A 21,584-nucleotide genomic window follows, 5' to 3' on the forward strand; every position below is an offset into this window, starting at 1 on the left:
GGACTCCACTGGAAATTGTTTCCCATATTAAATTCCTGGGAATAACAGTTGATAATAAGCTTTCATGGAAATTCCATATTGATAGTATATGTAAAATTATTTCACGAAATATTGGTATAATCAACAAGGTTAAATTTTGTCTTCCTTTGTCGTCCCTTATTACATTATATTCATCTCTCATATTGCCATACTTAAATTATGGTATTCTTGCTTGGGGAAACACATATCAAACATTCTTAGATAAATTACTTTTATTACAAAAGAAGTCACTCCGTATTATATGTCATACTGCATTTCTGTCTCATACTGACCCGTTATTTTTTGAAAACAAAATATTGAAAATCAAGGATTTATATCTGTATAACCTAGGACAATTTATGTTTAATTATGATAAAAAAAATCTTCCAAATATATTTGAAACAATGTTTCCAAGAAATCAGTCCGTCCACAATTACCCAACGAGGCGTTCGAATGAGTTTCATTTGCCCTTTTTCAGAACTCTTCTGGCCCAGAACACCTTTATTTATGATGGGCCAAAGTTTTGGAACTCACTTCCTAATGATATTGTAACAGTGCGAACTTTGAATTCTTTCAAGAATAAATTGAAATCATTTTTATTGAAATCTTATAACATATTACCGAACTAGGTTTGTTTCATTAACTCAATTAAGTTATCACTTATTTTTATGCATTAATCATTACACATCAATTATTTTCTATCATGAGAGTAAAATAATCTGTCGAATATAAGTTCTCCTCAAATATGACAGTCATCGAACAATGCATCATTGTGTCTATTCTTTGCTTTTAATATGTCCGCGCTTTTGTAGTTTTTCTGGTATATGTACCCAATCCTTATATTCACAATATCATTCAAGGGTGCGTATTACTACTCCTATACGTCCTGGAAATCTGTTTGCTTGTGTCCACGATGGCGTGTTTTTTTTTTTTTTCTTTTTTTTCCGTTTTTTCCTGTTATTTCATTTCTTGTCAGTTGACATTGGTTTCTTCGATTTTGTTTCATATATTTGTTTGTAGTTTCATGAAGCCATTATTTGCTTTTTATGTATATATTTCTGAGGGTCCCATATCGTACAAGCTTGGCTTTTTAGTGGGACCCTCCATTTCCATTACCATTCGTGTAATATGCATATGTATATACCTTATAAATGCAATTATATGTCGTTACTCATCATCACATGTATCTTGTTGATGTACGTTTATCGAAATTACTACAATTTTGTTTTGTTTATGCATTGAATATAATTTCTCCTGTTTATTTAATGGAAATGAAAATAAAGTTGAACTTGAACTTGAACATAAACCTTTTACAGTTGAGTATACTTTCTTCCATCTTGTTATTTAATTCTTAACCTGTAGGGCCATGTTGTGGTTCTAACCTGCACTACGCGAGTTCTCTCTCTCTCTCTCTCTCTCTCTCTCTCTCTGTGTTCCTCTCTTCTCTATCTCTCCTCCATCATGTCCATTTTTTCTGGATTAAAAAAAATGACAGTTACAGATAATAGTTGAATTAGCTAGGTTGTTCATATTTTCTGCAATGTTGCCGTGGTATTCCCCGCTATACTACTCATCTTGATCCTTCATTGCGATTACATCGTGTGTCTGAGATGACGGTCCTTGATTTAAAGTAGAGGCAAATGAAAGTAGGCCTATGGTGTAATGCTCACCGTAGCACACGGGGTCAGGCACATCGAAGTCCCCATTGCTACAAGTCATGTCTGTATCCGTTCCAGTCCCTGTCGAGTAGCCGGGATCGCATTCCACCGTGATGGTGGTGGCATGATCTACCGGCTGTAGCTGCGTGGCGTAGTCAGAGTTAGCTACCACAGGTGGGAGGCACTTGCCTAATATGGAAGTAAATAGGATAACACTCAGAGCTTGAAGTTATTCCCGAAACCGGAATGACATGACATTGCTTTGATGAAGAATTTGCTTTACTTGGCATAGTTTTTCTTCAGACTTATGCTCAACGAGCATAACATTATCGTTTGCTGTAAAAGTGATACCAGCAAATACCAAGTAAGAATTCAGTCCACACAAAAGAGATTGCTTAAATTAGTAGAGACTCAAATATCATCACTTTTGCTAAGTTTCTCTTTCACAATTAGTGTGCACACACATCAAAAAATCATGCATACGGACTCGCATAATGAGCCAGGTAGTCCGTATGTAGTTCCATTTTGCACAAGAGCAGAAAAATATTATTACTATCAGGCATGTTGGTTTTTGCACTCACAGACCAGGGGCGAATCCAGGAATTCCGTAAAGGGAAGGTGCCTTTACAAAATTGTTATTATTTTGATATTTCTTTTGTGTTGACAACAAATAAAGAGGGGCGAGCGCCCCCCCCCCCCCTGGATCCGCCACTGCAGACATTAATATCTGTGGTGTAAGTTTATACTCGTATTATTCTTATGAATTGTGATTGTCAGTACATTCACCTGACATCAACAAATATTCTGCTCATTAAAGCATAGTATTTGGAAACGTGAATAGGAAAACAAAGTTTGGTACTGCATTGAATGCAAAAAAAAAAAAAAATGACATCGATGCTTCCACAAGTATAGACAGATCATTCAGGTCACTTGATTTACGCAACTTTTTTGTTAGCTTGACTATAAATTTTGTAAATTGTTTGATAACGTCAGACAAATAGCTGCATTAATTATATTGCTTTGAAAATATAAATAAGGCACCTTAAGAACTGAAAGTAAAAGAAATTCCATTTTTGAAGAGTAGACTTGAGGTAATCACGAAATGGTTTGTATCTGATATGTCTGATAAATGTCTGCATAGATCAATCTTTGCGTATGATACATGGACCTATTATACCTTCATGTTTTATTCACGTAGGTGTATATGGATAAAATTGTCCCCTTTCTACGATACTAGAAAGGTAAATGAAAGAAAAATCTTCCAATGCAAATAGCAATAGGAAAAGGTAAAGACATCAGCGTTTAGTAAGGCTGAATACTCACTGAAGCACGTTGGCGTCTTTTGATCGAAGCTTCCATCCCTGCATGTGGTTGTCGAGATACCGACCAGGGTGTAGTTTGTATCACAGACAAAGACAAGAACATCCCCGTTCGCAAAGGTGTCTTGATCTGGGGTAACTCCCCCGTTGTCTAGAGTCGGTGCGACACAATCATCTGTATGCACATTGCCATAAAGTTTTGAAGTGGTGTCAGATGAATGAAACATTTCCGATATTTAAACGAACCATGCTAAAATAGAGAACTGATCAGTTACTTCTGATTTCCAAATAATTAATGCTTTTCGTGAAGTTTAAATGTGAACGGTTTGCATTGACCGTCTCATGAGATATACTATTATTATGCTACCATATTGATAGGTTTGTAAGAATGTGTGTTCTCTTTGGATGCTGAAACGGAAAAAGAACTTCATGCAAGACTTAAAGTAAAGGAGGGATGGTATTGTATAAGCTCTAAGTGAAATATGAATAAACTTAATACGTGAAAAAAAGCCATATCTAGTTTCAGTTTGCAAGGACAGGTAAGATGATTTGTGTTGACACCCGGAAGTAGGTTTTATATTCGGGAACATTACGAAAATAATCAGCTATTATACATTTATAGGTGAGTTTAAGTTTCGAGACAGACGGACGGAAGGCTTGGCATCCTGTTGGGTATATCATTGAGCCCTTTATGACACTCCTGGAACTTGCCGTGCTTTTTTCATCAACAGCAATATGCTTTAGCCTGTATACTGTTCCAGGTAGACGCCCTCTATGATTGTTTTATCCATCTATGATTAAAATGTTGACACATCTCCTTCGACAGCAATGTATCATTATAAACAATGAGCGTTCCTAGCAGAATTGGTAAGGAAAATGTATTGTTTGTGTCTCTTTGTCTTTCATGTCTTTGGTACTCAACTTCTTTTTTTTATGCTGACAAAGCTTCGATGTATTTTGACTAGAATTACTTTCTTGTTCAGTCAGAAAATAAATGAGATATGCAGATTTGACGCTTGTTTATGACGTAAGCTGAATATATAAATACCACCTATTTTCATTCTCTTTTCTAAATTCCAGGGATATGTCTTATTCTGCATGGAATATCTGAGAAAACGTTATATTCATGTAATTGAAATCGATTTTCTGACTTCGCACACAAAATAAACGGCTATATGGCAGATTCGTGTGTATGACAAAAAAGAATACAGTCGAATAAATTTTGTGCTACAAAGTTCTATATTCTATTTTTTTTTCCAAAATATACATATGGAACATTTGGTAACAGGGCTGTTTGGCTTTTGTGAATACAAAGCTGATGTACGTATAATTACAGTTAGATAATTATGATAATCATAATTATAGAATAAATCATGTTATATTATATTATGTTATATTATAATCACATAATCATCATTATGCAAAATTATACTATACAAAATATCGTATTAAATTTGTTTATTATTAACTAGAGTTCATGTTTACTGCTGACTGGAATGGGTCTCAAGCACGTGCTGAGCATATCAGACCAGGGCCCCGTTGCAAGAAAGTTGCAATCAATTGCAAATAATTGCTAATTTTGAAACAACCATTCTGATTGGCTCCGGGTCTGCCCTATTAAGAAGACATGCATGCAACAATGATTTTGATTGGCCAGTGACAATCAGTTGCAAGTTGCGTTTAAACGCAAAGTTTCTAGCAACGGGGCCCTGGACGTGGAGTCTTTAGAATACTGATTATAATAAGTTTTTTTTTTGTGTGTGTGTACGTGTGTGTGTGTGTGTGTGTGTGTGTGTGTGTGTGTGACTTTTGTTTCTCTCACCTGCACAGCTGGGAACGGTAGAAGGGTTCCATGTTCCACCAGACTCACATCTACTCGTGGTCACACCCACGAGAGAAGAAGTGTTGTCACACCCGAAGGTGACTGTCTCGAATGCATCGTATTCCGATTTGTCAGGAGAGATCGTGCCTTTGTCGTCTAGGGTAGGTTTAGGGCACATATCGCCTAAATAGAAAAAGTTTGCAACAAAATTCATATTACGAAAATTCTAAAATAGGGTGGTAATGATAATTACAATAATTAATTGACGTATTCACCTCAGTTGAACTATCTCGATACATCGAACATACTGAACGGACAAAGAAATGATTCAGTTTAACAAAAAACAAACTAGGCACTTTTCATCAATGTACAGTAAACTAATAAAATACATGACACGAGATATTGTGCCCCTGTTCCACATAGGGCAGCGTATCATAATGTCAAAAACATAAAATAGTCAATACTGAAACATAATTACACACAAATCGTAATGAGGTCGCTTATAATCATTATGATAAACACATTACACAAGAAATGTAGTTTTGGGAGAAATTATACTGTCCTAATGGATGCATCTTAAGATAAAAAAGAAAGGTTAAATAATCTCAAGCAAGTTAAGTACAAAAAGATAAAAGATAAATGAAAGGAGCTTGCGTAAGCAGCTATAGGAAGAGCGTCTTAGTTTTATACTTTGTGGTTAGGTAAAAAAAATGCAAACTAACGGTTAAGATTCGAATCAAAGACTGGAAAACACTGCAAAGTACACACACGCACACACACGCACACAACACACACATGCTCATCAATTAATGCCAAGACAGAGAGAAAGGAACCATGGGCACCAAGGCAGGCTGGACCATCTCTATGTTAAATATACATAAACTGCATATACATTCTTTTCTCTCTCTCTCTCTCTTATATATATATATATATATATATATATATATGCACATACATATAAACATGTCGGGATTTCACGTATTGGCTCGACGAAGAAATGAAGAAACAAACTGGTAATTCATTTTTGGCCGATAAAGAATGAGTCTATTCGACTCGAATTTTCGGCTTCCTACGCCTTCTTCAGGAGTCTTGACAAAAAACTTGACTTAAAATTCGAGTCGAATAAACTCATTCTTTATTGGCCCAAAATGCGTTACAAGTTTATTTCTTCATTTCTAATAATATTTACGTCATCACGTTATATCAACATTACCAGTTTGTTTCTTCATTTCTTATACACACATATATATATATATATATATATGTATATATATATATATATATATATATATATATATATATATATATTAGATGTTAGATTGGATTTTTGTATTCAATTGAAAGATTGATTTGTGTATACAAAGGCAATATTTCAGAAGGTTGGCATTATATGTCTTTGCATTATATCATGACACATCAGATTACTTAGATAATAACTATTCTGTTGGTAGATCCTGATGAAGAACTAATGACAGGCCGAAGGCTGGACTGATTAAAAGGGAGACGCAAGATCGAGAGCAACGTCCGCCTCAGTCCAATTTCTTTCAGTATATATATATATATATATATATATATATATGTATATATAATATATATATATATATATATATATATATATATATTATTTATATTATGCATATCAATAATAATGTCACAATAGAGGAATGCATTTTTTTGGGGGGGGGATTTTGAATTGATATCAAGGCAATTGGCATTTAGTGCATTCCTCTATTGTGACATTATAATTCCTATTTCTAGTACTGCCAATACGCGGATAATATACAATTTGTATATATATATATATATATAAAGATAGATAGATAGATATTTATGTATACTATATATATATATATATATATATATATATATATATATATATATCCTATATGAATTATCGTCATAACAGTTGTACCTTCCTCGATACACAAATGATATGTCTTTGAAAAGAAATCGAATGACCACTAAAGGGAAAGCATATAAAAAAAAAATCAACAAATATTGATTTAGGTAAGGAATTGCAAAGTATATAATGGAAATGGTTTTGTTGTTATTATTGTTATTTTATTGCATCGATGTGAAATCACCGTCTTTTTATCAGAAATAGATTTATGCTCACACATGGATTCAAACTTGATTCGAACTGGAGGTACCCACTGAAAAGACAAAGCTTGTAATATGTGGACACCTCCGTGGAAGGGTATAGAAGGGGTGAAGGAGAGGGAGAGAGAGAGAGAGAGAGAGCCTAGATCAGTGTAGTACATCAAGGGTCAAAGCCCACAGAAACATCAATGCCATTTCCTTACCTCCCAGAACCAACTGGAGCAAGCAATTAATCAAGCAAGTAAGCAAACAAACAAACAAACAAACAAACAGACAAAAACACAAACAAACAAAAACTCAAACAAACAAAACTTTCCTCCTTCATTCACATTTATTACAATAAATCCCACCTTTTTTGTGGCTATGCTGATTACATTATTACCTTCACATGTAGGGGCAAATTGAATGGCCCAAGATCCACCGCTGCCACAGTCATTGTAGGGAGGTCCGTACAGAGTACCACTGCACTGATACCAAATACGATCACCGTTATTGTAGCAGTTTTGTTTTGGAGCAGGATCGCCAGAAGTCCCCTCTTGTGCCGGTAAATCTTCGAGACAGCATTCTACGTGGAGAAAAAAAAAAGAGAGAGTGGAATTGACCTTTCGTAGACTGAAACTATGCTGATAAAAATCATTCAGATTGCAGCCTTTCGTGTACTGACACACATCTCAACAAAAAGACGCACACACCTCTCCAATCTCCAATCGGCAATATCCGTCTGAATTACGAAGAATTTAAGCATAAAATCGAAGACTGTACTCACTCAACTGTCACTGCGAATAATTGCACGAAACACTGAACTTGTTTGTCTTTTTCATTGTTTTTGTGCCCACAAAGATTTACGTTGCCTTGTTTTTGAAGATTTCTTTCCTCACTATTGTAAAAGCACAGTGTTAAAAATCGAGAATATGCACACACGCACGCACACACACGCACACACACGCGCACACACTGTGATTAGCGTACATTATACTACTTTGTCAGTTAATTTCATTGTGTTCAATAGTATACCTGTAGGCAGACATAATAATGCTATAGTATATTGGGCAGTGCTTCCACTATTCACAATTCATGTAGAGATAGACTAACATCTCTTTGATTATGTATCATTATCTATTCAAATTTTATACTGATATCTTGTATTAACAATGGTCTACATATTGAACTTATACACGTTTATATGTTAATAATTTTGTTTGAAATTACTTAGTTTTTATATATTTGAAAATTGTGTTTTACTCCCATTCCTCATAACAGTTGTTGAGACAATAAACTTCAAACATAAAAAAATGCCTGCTTATTTCTTTGCTATATCATATCTATAAAAAAAAAAATCACGGACATAATTATGTATTGTGTGTGGTCGCATATTCAAACCGAGGATCGGATACTTACGGTCTGACGTGCAGGTTGAGCTTGGGTCTGCGGGGAAGAGAAACGTGGTTTTAATGGTAGCGCAAGATAACCACAATTAGCATTAATTATTTTCTGCTCTGTAATTCATCCACTGCGTTTTAAAACTCATATTTAAGAGTGCATGTCTTGGGTATCGGTTTGTTTGATCTATTTTCGTGTTTTCCTTCATCTCTTTTTTCTTTCTCTCTCTTCCCAGCCATGAGTACTACATTTTCATGGCCTTTCGAACAAGAGAATGATTTTTTTTTTCATATGTCTAGAAATGTTTTGTCGATTTCCAGTTCCTTAATTTTCTTGTTGAATAATAGATCTAGGCTTTTTTCTTTCTAATTTCCTTCCATGGTTTATCATCATGTTTAGCGCCATTTTATTCCCAGTTCCAAGTCTATCTGGGAGTTTTGTGTCAGGAAGGATGTGCTTGAAGAAGACCTATAAAACACTCTAAATCAAAGAGTATGACACAATTTGACACTTCCTTTCCTTCTCTCACATGTCTCAAGCTATATAAATGGAGATGATAAAATCTGGGATGAAAAAAATGAACAAACGTAATTAAACTGAGACTAGGAAATTATGCATAGTAATATACCACTTCTATAAACCAACAATGAATACATAACAATAAAATTATTCACGCAGTGTTACAATTATAGCACTTACTATTGGTGCAAGCTGCTACGACGCCTGAAAATGAAAGAGAGAAAAAAAAACCACGATTTTGTATTTTTCATAGAAAATGCAAAAAAAAAAAAAAAGATAGATATCTGGCATTATCAAACCACATGACACGCAAAGGAGTCTTATAGTAAAAGGAGAAGAATTGAACATGATGCAAATGATAGACATTGGGACACTGAAACGTTTCGACGGTACCAAGTGCGGGTAAGCACACTAATGCCCGAAGAAAATGTAGTGTACCATTTATTTTATGAAATAATGAAGCAGATTCTTGACGTTTCACCTATCAGCATCATCGCGAGTAAACTAAAATGATGAAATCTCGCCTGGTCACCATCGACACATGAAAGTGCTAATGATGGGTCATAAAACTTTTCATCTACATGTGACCAGTCATAAATAATGCCTGGTCACTTTTACACTTTCAATCAGTTTTTCAATTAGCATCTACCCCATCATTTATATCACGATTAATACATACTATTTTTTTTCAGATCTCCTTACTGTAGTGATCCGCTGTATACTGAATATTACAATCCATGGCATAACTGTAAAAGCGACGTATGTTGTTGAAGCAGATGCTCTATAGTATGGAATGGACAGTACCGTTATACAAAACAAATCAATATCACCTCTATACTTGTTTTCCCATGGTCCATGCGGTGCAGGGCCCCGAACGAGTCACACAAGATTAGATCAAGCGAGACAAATGGAAATGTATCAGCTATTCAACAGTTAAGGGCAACATATGAATATGAATGATTATTACATTATGTCATGTTTACATATTATATAGACCTATATATATATATATATCCATGAACTTATGTATTTGTCGACGGTTCATCAATGTGTAAATGCATCATAGATGTCAAAGTATGGACTGCAATGGCTAAATGTCTTCCACCGCATACTTATATAGGAGCTCATGAAGAACAGCAGAAGAGCTGGGTACAGCCCAATAAGCATTTCACTAATATATATACAAATTATCTATCATTCAACTTACTTTTTCGATATTAAAATACATGTACATACCGGATAAAAAAGCGATACAAAGCGCTGTAAATATCACGGCCCGATGTTTGACGATCGTCATTATTTTATCTGAACCTTCTCTCCAGCTCAGAATTTATTCCATGTTTCAAGCAGTCCTGGTTAAAATCGAGAGTCCAGAAGTAAGATGGCTGCCGTCTAAAGAAAATTATACAGTCCTCTTTTACTTCGTGTGTGCAATATTACAAGAGGTGCAAAAGCTTCGACAAAATGGTTACACGTAAGGCGCCGTCATCCGATTGTTGGAGGTGCGGTTTAGGGGTTTTAACAATCTGCAAAAGTCAACTAATGGTGGGACAAAGTATGAGGTTTTCTCTCTGGTCCATAAAGTGACTTGCTTGGCACAAAGTTTATGATTAACTTTGTAAGTAAACAGATCACGTCGTGCTCATAAGGTGTGTGGATTTTCCTCAACCTACAGGTTATCATCTCGGGATCAGCCAAGTTTGTCTTGTTCAAACATCCGCGACTGATCTCAACATCATAAAGATAACGTTTTGTTATGTGCAGTTCCGAAAATGAGATATAACCAATATAATGTAAAATATACAAGATAACATTACATGCAGAGTACGTCGTGTGTATGAATATTCGTGCAATGATACTTAAATATCCACGTGAAACTAAAACCTGATGAAATGAAAACTAACACCATCTCAGGGATGTTTCGGCATTTTTTTTTAAATCTTTCTATTCTATTACAAGCATGAAATTACATTTTTTCTTGTATATCTTAATTCATATGACAAACAAAGGTAGGAAATGAAAAAAGAGAACGATGATAATATACCAAACATGTCGTGTCGGATATAAGATACCAAACATGTCGCGTCGGATATATCCGACACGAAGTCTTCGTTCAGATGCACTGTCACTTCAATTACGTGGGTGGGAAATTGCGTCTTCTCGATAATAGGATCAAAATTTTGAAATCAACTATGACTATTCAAATACGACTATTGTCTCTAACAGAAACAAACTGAAAACGTATTTTCTTCCTCTCACCCTGAGGATGACATAACTGCAGTATATGTTTAGGATATTTGTGTTCCTTATCAGGTATGTGTTCGCTTATTAGTTTCTTTGTTATTTGCGTCCCTGTTCTCATGTTTGGAACATGTATTTCTCTTGAAGTGCCATGAGCACCAAAAGGTTTACCTGTGTGCTATACAAATAACCACTATTATGCGTACACTATTAATGGTTTTCAGTTTTTACTTACAAAACGAATAGACAGTGACAACACAAACACACACACACACACACACACACACACACACAAGTCATGGTTTCTTGAGATGTGTTCTTTTCTAGATCATGATATGCAAAATTTCTTGGTATGACAAACGATGCATCGAACATTGACATATTTTCAAAATGTAATGAAATCAATTAGAACCAAACTATAGTAGGCCTATACAAAACTATAAGGGAATGATATCATTGATTTTCACCTCTAATGACCCTTTGATCTCCACATGTTTTTTTTTTTTTTTGTTCTGTGAGTTTGCCTCCATCTTTTTTTTTGTCATAATTAACATGGAGTGAAATATCCCTTAAATGAAACTTACTTTCGATCCATTTTAAAACTATGTAATAATGATGTGATGTAAGAGAAGATCTTGAAGGCGCTATAGGTATTCGTTGAAGCAATCTTTCACTTCTCGGATCCACAGCTATTGATACATTATAATAATGTATGCTAAAGTCCTACACGTATTAAATCATCAACAAATGAACATACAGTGACTATTCCTGAAAAAAGGTGTATTACATAACACGTGTATATATAAACTTGTACGGGTCAAAGAGAAACAGAAAAAAAAATCCCCTTATTTACCCCCCTCCAATCTTATGTTTCATTAAAGAAAATGAAAGTTCACGATGTACATACTTTTCAGGCTGCATTGTTTGTTGTTGTTGTTGTTTTTTTTTTGTTTTTTTTTGGGGGGGGGAATACACATAAGATCATTTTCCTAAAAAAATTGGGTTTATTTTTTTCCTCATCACCAAAATCATTATATCTTAAAAATTTTTAAAATATCATTGGTCTGATGTCTGGATTTCTTTGCCTCAAAGTCTATGAGAGTTTTTATTATGGAATATTTTAAGAGACAGTAAAAAGATATCCTTATATATCAATATTCTCCCGATATTCAAATAAGTTAATGACATTACTTTTTTTTCTTACTGATTTTGAATAAAAAGTTTAAGAAGAAGAAATCGTAATATGTTTTAGACATTATGTGGATATTTATATACAGTATAGTGTACTGTAGTGAACATATCCTAGACATATCTTCACAGCATAATGCACACTTCACAGCACTCTGTACCCTCTGCATTGTTATTCACTATAACTATAATAGTGAATGGCGAAATGGAGATGTACCTTGAGATTATTAATCTTATTTACGTCGTAAGTTTACCTGGTGCCATCTTCCTACTCAAGGTCTGCTTAGAAAGATGGTCCCCTGCATTTCTAATTTCATATAATATTTCATGATTATAATATTTTTCTTTAAACCCGATTCGAAGTGTTCCTTCTCGTATAGTATACCTTAAATCTGATAGTGGTTCGCATTTTCACCTCATCTGTTTTCTTTATACAATAATGCGATTGGCCTCACAATGTGAATCAATGCAAATGCAAAGTACATATCTCTCTCTCTCTCTCTCTCTCTCTCTATATATATATATATATATATATATATATATATATATATATGATACATGCAATTATATAATTCATCATAGGATGTAGATATCAATGTATTATATCAACATAAATATATGTTGATATCTCCTTTTCTCTGCTAATATGTGCTGTAATCTTTTCCCTTTTTTTCACTAATATCCTCTTTCTTCTGTTCCTATAGGCTTGTGTCCTTTTCTTGTGTGTGTGTGTGTGTGTGTGTGTGTGTGTGTGTATTTAGTTTTGTTTTGTTTTTGTTTTTTATATCGCAGGTATGATGTCTTGTGTGTCTACAAAATCACCTGATATTTTGTCACCATACATTACTCTCTTCCCAAGTAAGCAATCGAATGAAACACCAAAAAACAAACACAACACATACGCACAAACTAACAACATACAAAAACACCGTGCAGTCCGATATATTATCATTCCATTCGTAACGCAGTTCAGCTTGAACGAGTAGTTCATATTGATAACGTGTATTTCAGTGATAGCATACTAACACCCAACTGTTCAAGTCTTTCTGTGTGCGTACAACGTGATATTCTATGTGCTTGTTTGACTCTGTGTGTGTGTATAATGCAGTATGGTTTAAAAGAATCAAATCTCAAACATGTGACGTGCATATTTTGAACTTCGGAATAACCAAGTAAATAACAAGTAATGCTTTGAGTAGACCACCTTTTCCATTGTTCGATGTTATCGCATTTTGCGTTGTGAACTTTATTACATATATGTATCCTTCCTTTGTTAAGACATGTTCCGTGAAATATCAGCTATTTGATGAATATAATTTGTAATATATATTTATGATATATATATGTTTATTTATTTATATATCTAATATATATATATATATATATGTATATATATATATATATATTTATACAGCAATACACTTATCAAATGTATAAAATTTGTATGTGTGTAATGTTTTGTATTTTACTTGAACTTCGCACTACGCATTGTAAAAACATATCAACTCAATTCCTGAATATGTAGGTGTTTGAAGGTCACAATTTTCAACCTCCCTCCATATCCATAGATGTCATTTACAGACAGCTAAACCAGTGAAATCATAGTTTACCATGCTTTTATTCAATATTTCTTGGATACACATGAGATAAAGAATTTGTTTCACTCACATTCTCTCGAGTTTTTGGACACTACAATACAAAGGAAGGGACTGTCTATTTTCTAACGCGTCCAATACATCATTTCTTCATGAATAGTTATCTGAGTCACTCATTGGCTAATAGTAGCCACATGCATTGAGATGTATGTTTTTTCTTCTTTACTACTGAGGAATCAACCTATCTTTTTAATCATGTTTTTAAATCCTGTCTAAACTTTGGCTTACACACAAAATAACGGAAGCAAATCTAACATTGAGTTAGATTTTTATAATCCATTTGACTTCGATCATTCCACAAAACTTGATCAGCTCGCAAAGCTCTTTTCATTCCCTTGGAAGCTTGGTCCATATGGTTTTCAGTACTGCCTGAAAAAAGAAACAAAAGGGGAATTTTGATTTGTTATCAATAAAATTGATGCCCAATAATATGCATGTCCGCTCTCTGAATACCGTTCACCTTCCCCCGTTAACATAGAAAAACATTCCGTGTCCACTACTTTGCGGCATTGAGCAATAATCACAAAATAAACTTTCCTTTCATATACAAATTGCCAATATACCACATCAAAGATATCATTAATATAGTCTGGTAATTTTCGTTAACAGTTTAATCAAGAACCATGTACATTTACTGGAAATTGTGAATAAGGGAGTAAGGGCAATAATCTTAAAGTAGTTTTTGTTTGAATGTTACTATCACTAACACCACGTATCATCATTTTCAAGGCATTGTTGATTGTTCATTTCACGAAAATCTGTGTTGCCAGGGACTTGAAAGTAGAAGTAGAGAATTCGAAAACACAGGAATTTGCGGGGACTCAGGGGTTGTGTTTAAACAGCACGTTGCCTGCATTATGCGAATAATGTAGCACTTATATTTGCAAGTTGGCGTTTGTGAAGTTCAGCTGATGAAAAATACATCTTTGCTGCGGAAAAGAGACGTAGACGGTGAGTCTATAGAATAGAAAGCAGTACTAGCAACATTTTTATTGATTTTACAATGCAAATTCATGTTTAAGGAAATGTTAATAAAACAAAATAGGCCTGGGCACCCCGTAACACAGAGTGATGGAAATGTTTACCTCTACAGATACGTGAAACATACAATTCTAGCTTTCCGGTGGGCGGCATTAAGTACAACATACTGTCATCAATTCACCTTTTGTATGGATTTATCTTAATATGAATGATGATAATCACGTTTCACCTATAAGTATCTAGTCCAACCAAACAGGGGCACCACTTAAAAACGACTATACGCGTCTTTAATTCTGTGTAAATATGTATTATTACCATTATTATTATATAGATTTATGTCTGTTTGTATATACTATGTACGTTTGATGCGTGCTTGACACGCGATCAGATTACGTCATCCAACATCGATACATCAATAGATGTGTTCTATAGTTACTAATACTGACTTAATTTCGTGTTCCATATTCGCTTCCTGGTGAAACTTACATACGTACATTCTTCCCTCTTTATTCCTTAAGAAAAAAATCAAACAAACGAACCACAGGAGAAACGATGATGAGAAAATCATCAATCTGTGAAATTTCTTTCTGAAATTTAGATGATATTTCGACAAGCTTAGAGATTTCCGTTGATCAAGTCGAGGAAAAAAGTAACACATTTTGTTTAAAAAAAAAAACAAACCAACAACTACTGAATTTCCTTGAACAGCTTTACGTCGATGAGTATTGGCAAGTTATTTGCGATGTGTATTTATAAATTTTGCTTCTTGTGAATTTGTCGAAATATGCGCGTTTGTTGGAAAATAACTTCTTCACAGCTGGAATATTAATATTTTACTTTTTTTTTTATTCGCAAGTCAGATCAAAAGTATTAGCAATGCGAAACTGTTAAACACGATTTCAAAGATCATATCGTTTAGCTATGATCTCTGTAATGAAGAAACTATAAAGCAAAAATATTCGAAACTTGGGGGGAAATACAAGTGTGTTTCTTTGGGAGTTTGTTTGTTTGTTTGTTTGTTTTTAAGGGCGTAGTGAGTTTTCTGGGGCCACGGATCTGCTACTTTATTATGAAATACGGTGACGCCGCATGCATAATGTATTTTGTGTGTATGTATGTATATTTTATACACACTACCTACATGACCTACATGAGAAGAGTAATGCCAGTATCATCACAAAAATATTTTTAATCACTGTGTCCAGATGTCTAATCAAATAAGCTGTGCCTATACTGTATGACTATCCCTAGCTGTGAGCATATTGGTAACAAAGTGTGAAGTGGGTGACGTGGGAAACAGTGGTCAGGACAGCAGCGACTTTCATCCAAGATGCACCGTAAACAGTTCCCCTAAATGGTTGCCTGGGCGCCTATAAGAAGAAGAAGAATAAAAATAGAAATAGAAATAAATATGCTAAAAAAGATTCCATACAACAAGACAATAATGCATATGTAGGGAAGCAGCTTTAATCAATATTCTATCAAGGTAACCTAATGTTGGTTGAACTGTCACTCATTGTCACTCATTACTTACGATAGTTTTGAGCGCAACCAGACAAAGATTACAATCGGATTCTCAACACGTAATCAAAGTTAACACTTGAATATTAGATCTTGTCATCTCTATGTCGTTTTGATGCAGATTACGGTGATTGAAAGTAACAGAAGAAAAAAAAAATACTCTCATTACATACGTGGCAGGCTTTCCCTCATTTCTTGTTAGCAAACTGTTCGGGTGGATGCAACTCTGGTTTGTTCAATAATTGGTGATGTCGCCCTCTACTGTCTCTCTCTTCTGGCTATGATTATTGTCTGTACTGTACGCTATCAGCGCCATGCCGACATTCACTTTGAGCTTTAACCAAGAGAGTAACGGGTTCCTTGGTCTTCATGAAAATGATCATATTAACCATTTCCATACTTAATTCTAAAATCCCAATTGACTTAGTACACAGGCCACCAGGTTTTCGTATGGAACGGGTTAATGTAGTGGTCGAATTATGACAAAACATGAAATGTCAAGAGTTCGCATAACAATGATACTGCATCATGCACTTAGATCTTATTTGTCAAAAGCACATACTACACAACAGATGAGGTATAGTGATGTCTATCGACCCTCCTGTTAATCTGCATATTAATCTTCACCAAGTCTCCTTCTGTTTATTCACAGGAAATAAGTGTATAGTGTAATACCTTCGCATGTAGGACCAAATGGAATGGTCCAAGATCCACCGTTGCAGTCATTGTAGGGAGGTCCGTACAGAGTTCCTCCAGTACACTGATAGAAAATACAGGTGCCGCTATCGTAGCAGTCTTGTTTGGGAGATGGATCAAAATACGCTCCTCCCTGTGCTGGCAATCCGTTAAAGTCACATTCTATAGGTGTACAAACGGATCAAAAACAATACAGTAATGATGTGCGTATTTGCATATCATTTACTGCACGGATGAAAATAAGCAGACACAGAACTCGCCAGTGTTACGCGTATAAACTGGCATACTATAAAGTGTTCATTCGAACGAGAGATCCAGTATTTGTGATGAAAACTTCAGTCTATTAGCTATGGGGTACTTAGAAAGTCATCTGTTTGTTCCAAGCTGGAAAAATTATGTGCGACTGACATATGAATCTATTAGCGTATATAGATTAAATAAGTTCATCAATTTCTACGCCGCACGCCATACACATAATAGATGTGCATCAATGATCGATAATTTGAATACTTACGATCTGAGGAGCATGTGGAGATGGTGTCTGAGGAAAAGAAAATGATGATTTATCAATTAAGTTTAACAATATATAAAATTACAATATGTCATTGTTGTTGGTGCTTTTTTGTTGTTTTTTTAACGCCTGCCCGAAATAATCTGTGCAGAAATCGCTACAGCTAATGTCTCCAACAATCTGACACATTAGCTGTTTAATCATAAACCTGAACTTATAGTATATGATTATCAACAGTGATCGTAAGTGATTTTACAATATTATATACGGCTTTCTGCTCTAACGTTCAATAATATGTTATTGAATTCCGCACGTGTATGTATAAAATGAATACCTAAGGGTAATGTGTTAAAGAGAAACATGTTAAAAGCAAAACTCAGACCATGTGAACACTGATGGAATAAGCAACAGATAATGTGATATCGAAGTGAATAAAAGTAAACATGCAGACAGAGTCTAATAGTTTTTGAGACAAAATGTGTGATGAATAAAACATTTAAGAGTTTTTTTTTATCCATAAAATAGATGTACTTGAAAAACCGCCTCGCTCACCTACACAACTGGGCACTGCAGAAGGGTTCCACGTTCCCCCAGTCTCGCACCTACTGGCGGTCACACCCACGAGTGTGGATGTGTTGTCGCAGTCAAAGATGACGGTCTCGAAGGCATTATACTCCGGTTTGTCCGGAGTTATTGTGCCTTTGCTGTCCAGGGTTGGTCTTGGGCACGGGTCAACTTATTGGATTCATAAAATGTGGAAACAATCATTAGTAAACTAGAATATTGAAGTAAACTGGCGGGATCGCTGATATGAAAATACAAAATTTCAATATAAAATAACTCTTGTATATACCCGCAGTACACTGCGACTCTCGTGAAAAACACTGAGCAAAGACACTTTATAGTGGATGGTTACGTATAGGTAGAGATATTTATCAACAGAACATGCATTATCATGACTTTCAGGTTACTGTACAAGGCCTGAGTTTTGCAGTAATGGTTGTTAATTTATTTTTTTCAAGGAACTGATTAAAAAAAATGAGTAGTGTAGATCAACGATGTATAACGTAGCTGAAGAAAAAAAAATACGAAGAAAATCTTAATTACAGACATAGGCTATAGGTACACCAACGCTGTTGATTCTTAGATGCTTAGATTAATAGGGTCATCTCTTTGACACTTAAAATAAAATTGGTTAAATAAAATCATAGGCCGAAGCACAATACTTTTCCTTCTTTCTTTCTTTCTGCATTATTATTTCGTTTTATGATGATGCAGTCACTTTTACCAGACAGGTATGTATAGAGGTCGGATTGAAGTAATTAAGGCTCAATTTAATCATATACTGGTAGGACATTGCAAAACATTATCGAAGTCTTAAAGATAACGAATATCCAGGGCATCTTTTCAATGTCATGGCCTTCGTTTGAAAAATAATCTAAAATCAAATCCTTATAGTTTTATGAATTACGACATGTGTGAAACAGGCGAACCTTCACATACACATGCCAGCATAGTTATTCAGGTTCCACATATTCGTTTCTTTTTGAACATCTGTCTATGCAAGCCATGCGTAACTCACACTTAATCGATCGAAACTTGCATACATCTCTACTAGATATAAACTGCTTGTTACTGAAGACTCATGATAATATGTTTGAACGTTATTACCTTCACACGTAGGGGCAAAGGGAATCAACCAAATTCCACCGTCACACTCATTATATGGAGGCCCGTAGATAGTTCCAGGACATTGATAGAATATGATATCACCATCATCGTAGCAGTCTTGCTTTGGAGTTGGATCAAAATATGTTCCTCCTTGTTTTGGCATATCCACGAAACGACATTCTGTGCGTAGAAGATCAAATGAATCATAAATAACACATATTCGACATCCGAAAGCACACTGGTATGTTTACTGAAAGACTAACAACAAAAGGGTTTCAATCGGACATCTTTATGCCGAGAAACAAGGCACACGCTGTCATGACAGCTACTTCCTTCTTCTTTTTATCTCTCGCTCTAATAAGCTTGACGTGCTCTATACCTCGTATGAATATCAAAATCTGAATTAATCAATCACTTATAATCAATCTTTTGTTGAGATATGGAACAATGGTTAGTAATTGTATTATCCTAATGATTGGAAGATTTGAATTTTTGTTCTATTTCTTATTTCTCTCTTTTGTTACCTGTCTGTCCATCTGTCTGATTGTCTGTCTCTCCCTTTCTCTCTCTCTCTTTCTCTCTTTTCTCTATATATACAAATATATATATATATATATATATTGTGACGAACTCGCCTTCTCGTCGTGAATTAAAAGAGTGTATTTGACTGTTTGTACAAATGTCTCCGCGAGCCGTGTCAGGATGGCCGAGTAGGCGGGGTTCGTTTTGTTGCAGTTTACAACGATCCCTTTTAAATTACTAAAACTAGTAGTCTGTGTCTACCATGTAATATGTTGGGTCAGAAGCAGCTCACCAACACAAGCGGCATACATACAAGTTCATCATCACTTAACGTATCTCACTCCCAAGCGTCTCTTGTTGAGGATGTTAAATTGGTACGCCTATTTTTGTTACCAACATTTGCTACCAAGTTCTACTACCAAGGTTTGCTACCAAGTTCTGCTACCATGTTTTGCTACCATGTTTTGCTACCAAGTTCTGCTACCATGTTTTGCTACCAACTCGGTCACGCTAACGTGGAACACATTTCACAACTATGTGGTGGCACAGGTAATGTGATGACTGGACCTTGGATTGGGCACGGGCATATGCGACAAGTCACATTACCACTATTCCCGAAATCCAATAGCGACGACTGGAACTTGGATTGGGTACGGACTATGCGACAAGTCACATTACCATTATACCCGAAATCCAACGGCGACGACTGGAACTTGGATTGGGTACGGACTATGCGACAAGTCACATTACCACTACCCGAAATCCAATGCTGCTTGCTGGTAGAACTCTACTGCTTGTGCCACCACCAAAATACTACTTGCTTTAAAAGTCAAACTCAAAGAAGGAGACTAAAGAGTCAATGTTTTATGAACGTATAAACAGTTTACTTGGTGCTTCCAAGCAGCAATGAAACAAAAGCAAATGAACTCATGCAAACACTTACTGTACTGTTAGTGCTACGGGCTACTTGCTGGCGACGCAGTCGGACAGCGGCCAATTTATATGCTTCCTTTCCTTAAGAAGAAGGATAGAGGATGCAATCCCGCACGGCCTTGTAGTGCAGAGCGAATCCTCCGGATATCAATCAAATAACCTATTATCATGTCATGGTTAGTAAATTCGACATAATTATTGATTCTAAACATATTTGGGGTTCATTGTTCCATCTAACGGTATGTACCGACGGCTAAAACAAACATGTAAATACTACGATGGTGCCAACTCATAAATTTCCAACAATATAACTAATTATTTAACATCAATGTTTAAATCATGATAATGAATTATCCCATAACAACGACTATTGAGAGTACCGTATACGGCACTACTGTTGAAATAAATAGGACGCCCTCTTTTACTGTTAAACGTACAATCGATTTTAACAAGTTGTAATTGGAAACAATTAATTACAATCGATTTTAACAAGTTGTAGTTGGAAGCAATTAATAACAATCGATTCAACCAAATTTTGTTACATGGCTGCCCTCCCCATGCAGGCTTCGTCCCTGGAGCCGAATTTAAGAGAAATATAGAACAGATATCAGGAACATATAACTACGAGATCAATTGTGGGTTTGGTAACTACAAGTCTAGGTACAGTCATATGACAATGTTACAGCTACAGTTTTTCCTTGTCAAGCTGTCCAATATGACTAATTGTCCATAACGAATTCCTCTTTGATGACCTCCACAATCTCCCCATTTGGAGCGAACAGTCTCTCTGTCGTGCGGAGGAGCCGGTAGCCTGGTCGAAGGGTGAATACTTCTGCTCTCGTCTCCTGC

The 21,584-nt window shown here is 35.3% G+C and overlaps 1 protein-coding gene across 1 annotated transcript in view; it reads right to left on the reverse strand.

Moving 5' to 3' along the window:
• Positions 1 to 19,454, reverse strand: part of LOC139732311 (complement receptor type 2-like) — a 36,622-nt gene extending 17,168 nt beyond the window's left edge. Inside the window, exons 1-5 of the mRNA XM_071643180.1 lie at positions 19,281 to 19,454; positions 18,162 to 18,344; positions 4,818 to 5,000; positions 3,000 to 3,170; positions 1,689 to 1,865 (exon numbers count right to left, since the gene is read on the reverse strand). Of these exons, the coding sequence (XP_071499281.1) occupies positions 1,689 to 1,865; positions 3,000 to 3,170; positions 4,818 to 5,000; positions 18,162 to 18,344; positions 19,281 to 19,443 (877 nt within the window). The 5' untranslated portion in view covers positions 19,444 to 19,454. The remainder of the gene's footprint in view (positions 1 to 1,688; positions 1,866 to 2,999; positions 3,171 to 4,817; positions 5,001 to 18,161; positions 18,345 to 19,280) is intronic.
• Positions 19,455 to 21,584: the final 2,130 nt, after the last annotated feature.

The sequence above is a fragment of the Diadema antillarum genome, unplaced genomic scaffold (assembly GCF_040938485.1).
Source record: "Diadema antillarum isolate AM-2024a unplaced genomic scaffold, OU_Dant_1.0 seq00000413_RagTag, whole genome shotgun sequence".
In the NCBI taxonomy this organism is placed as follows: domain Eukaryota; kingdom Metazoa; phylum Echinodermata; class Echinoidea; order Diadematoida; family Diadematidae; genus Diadema; species Diadema antillarum.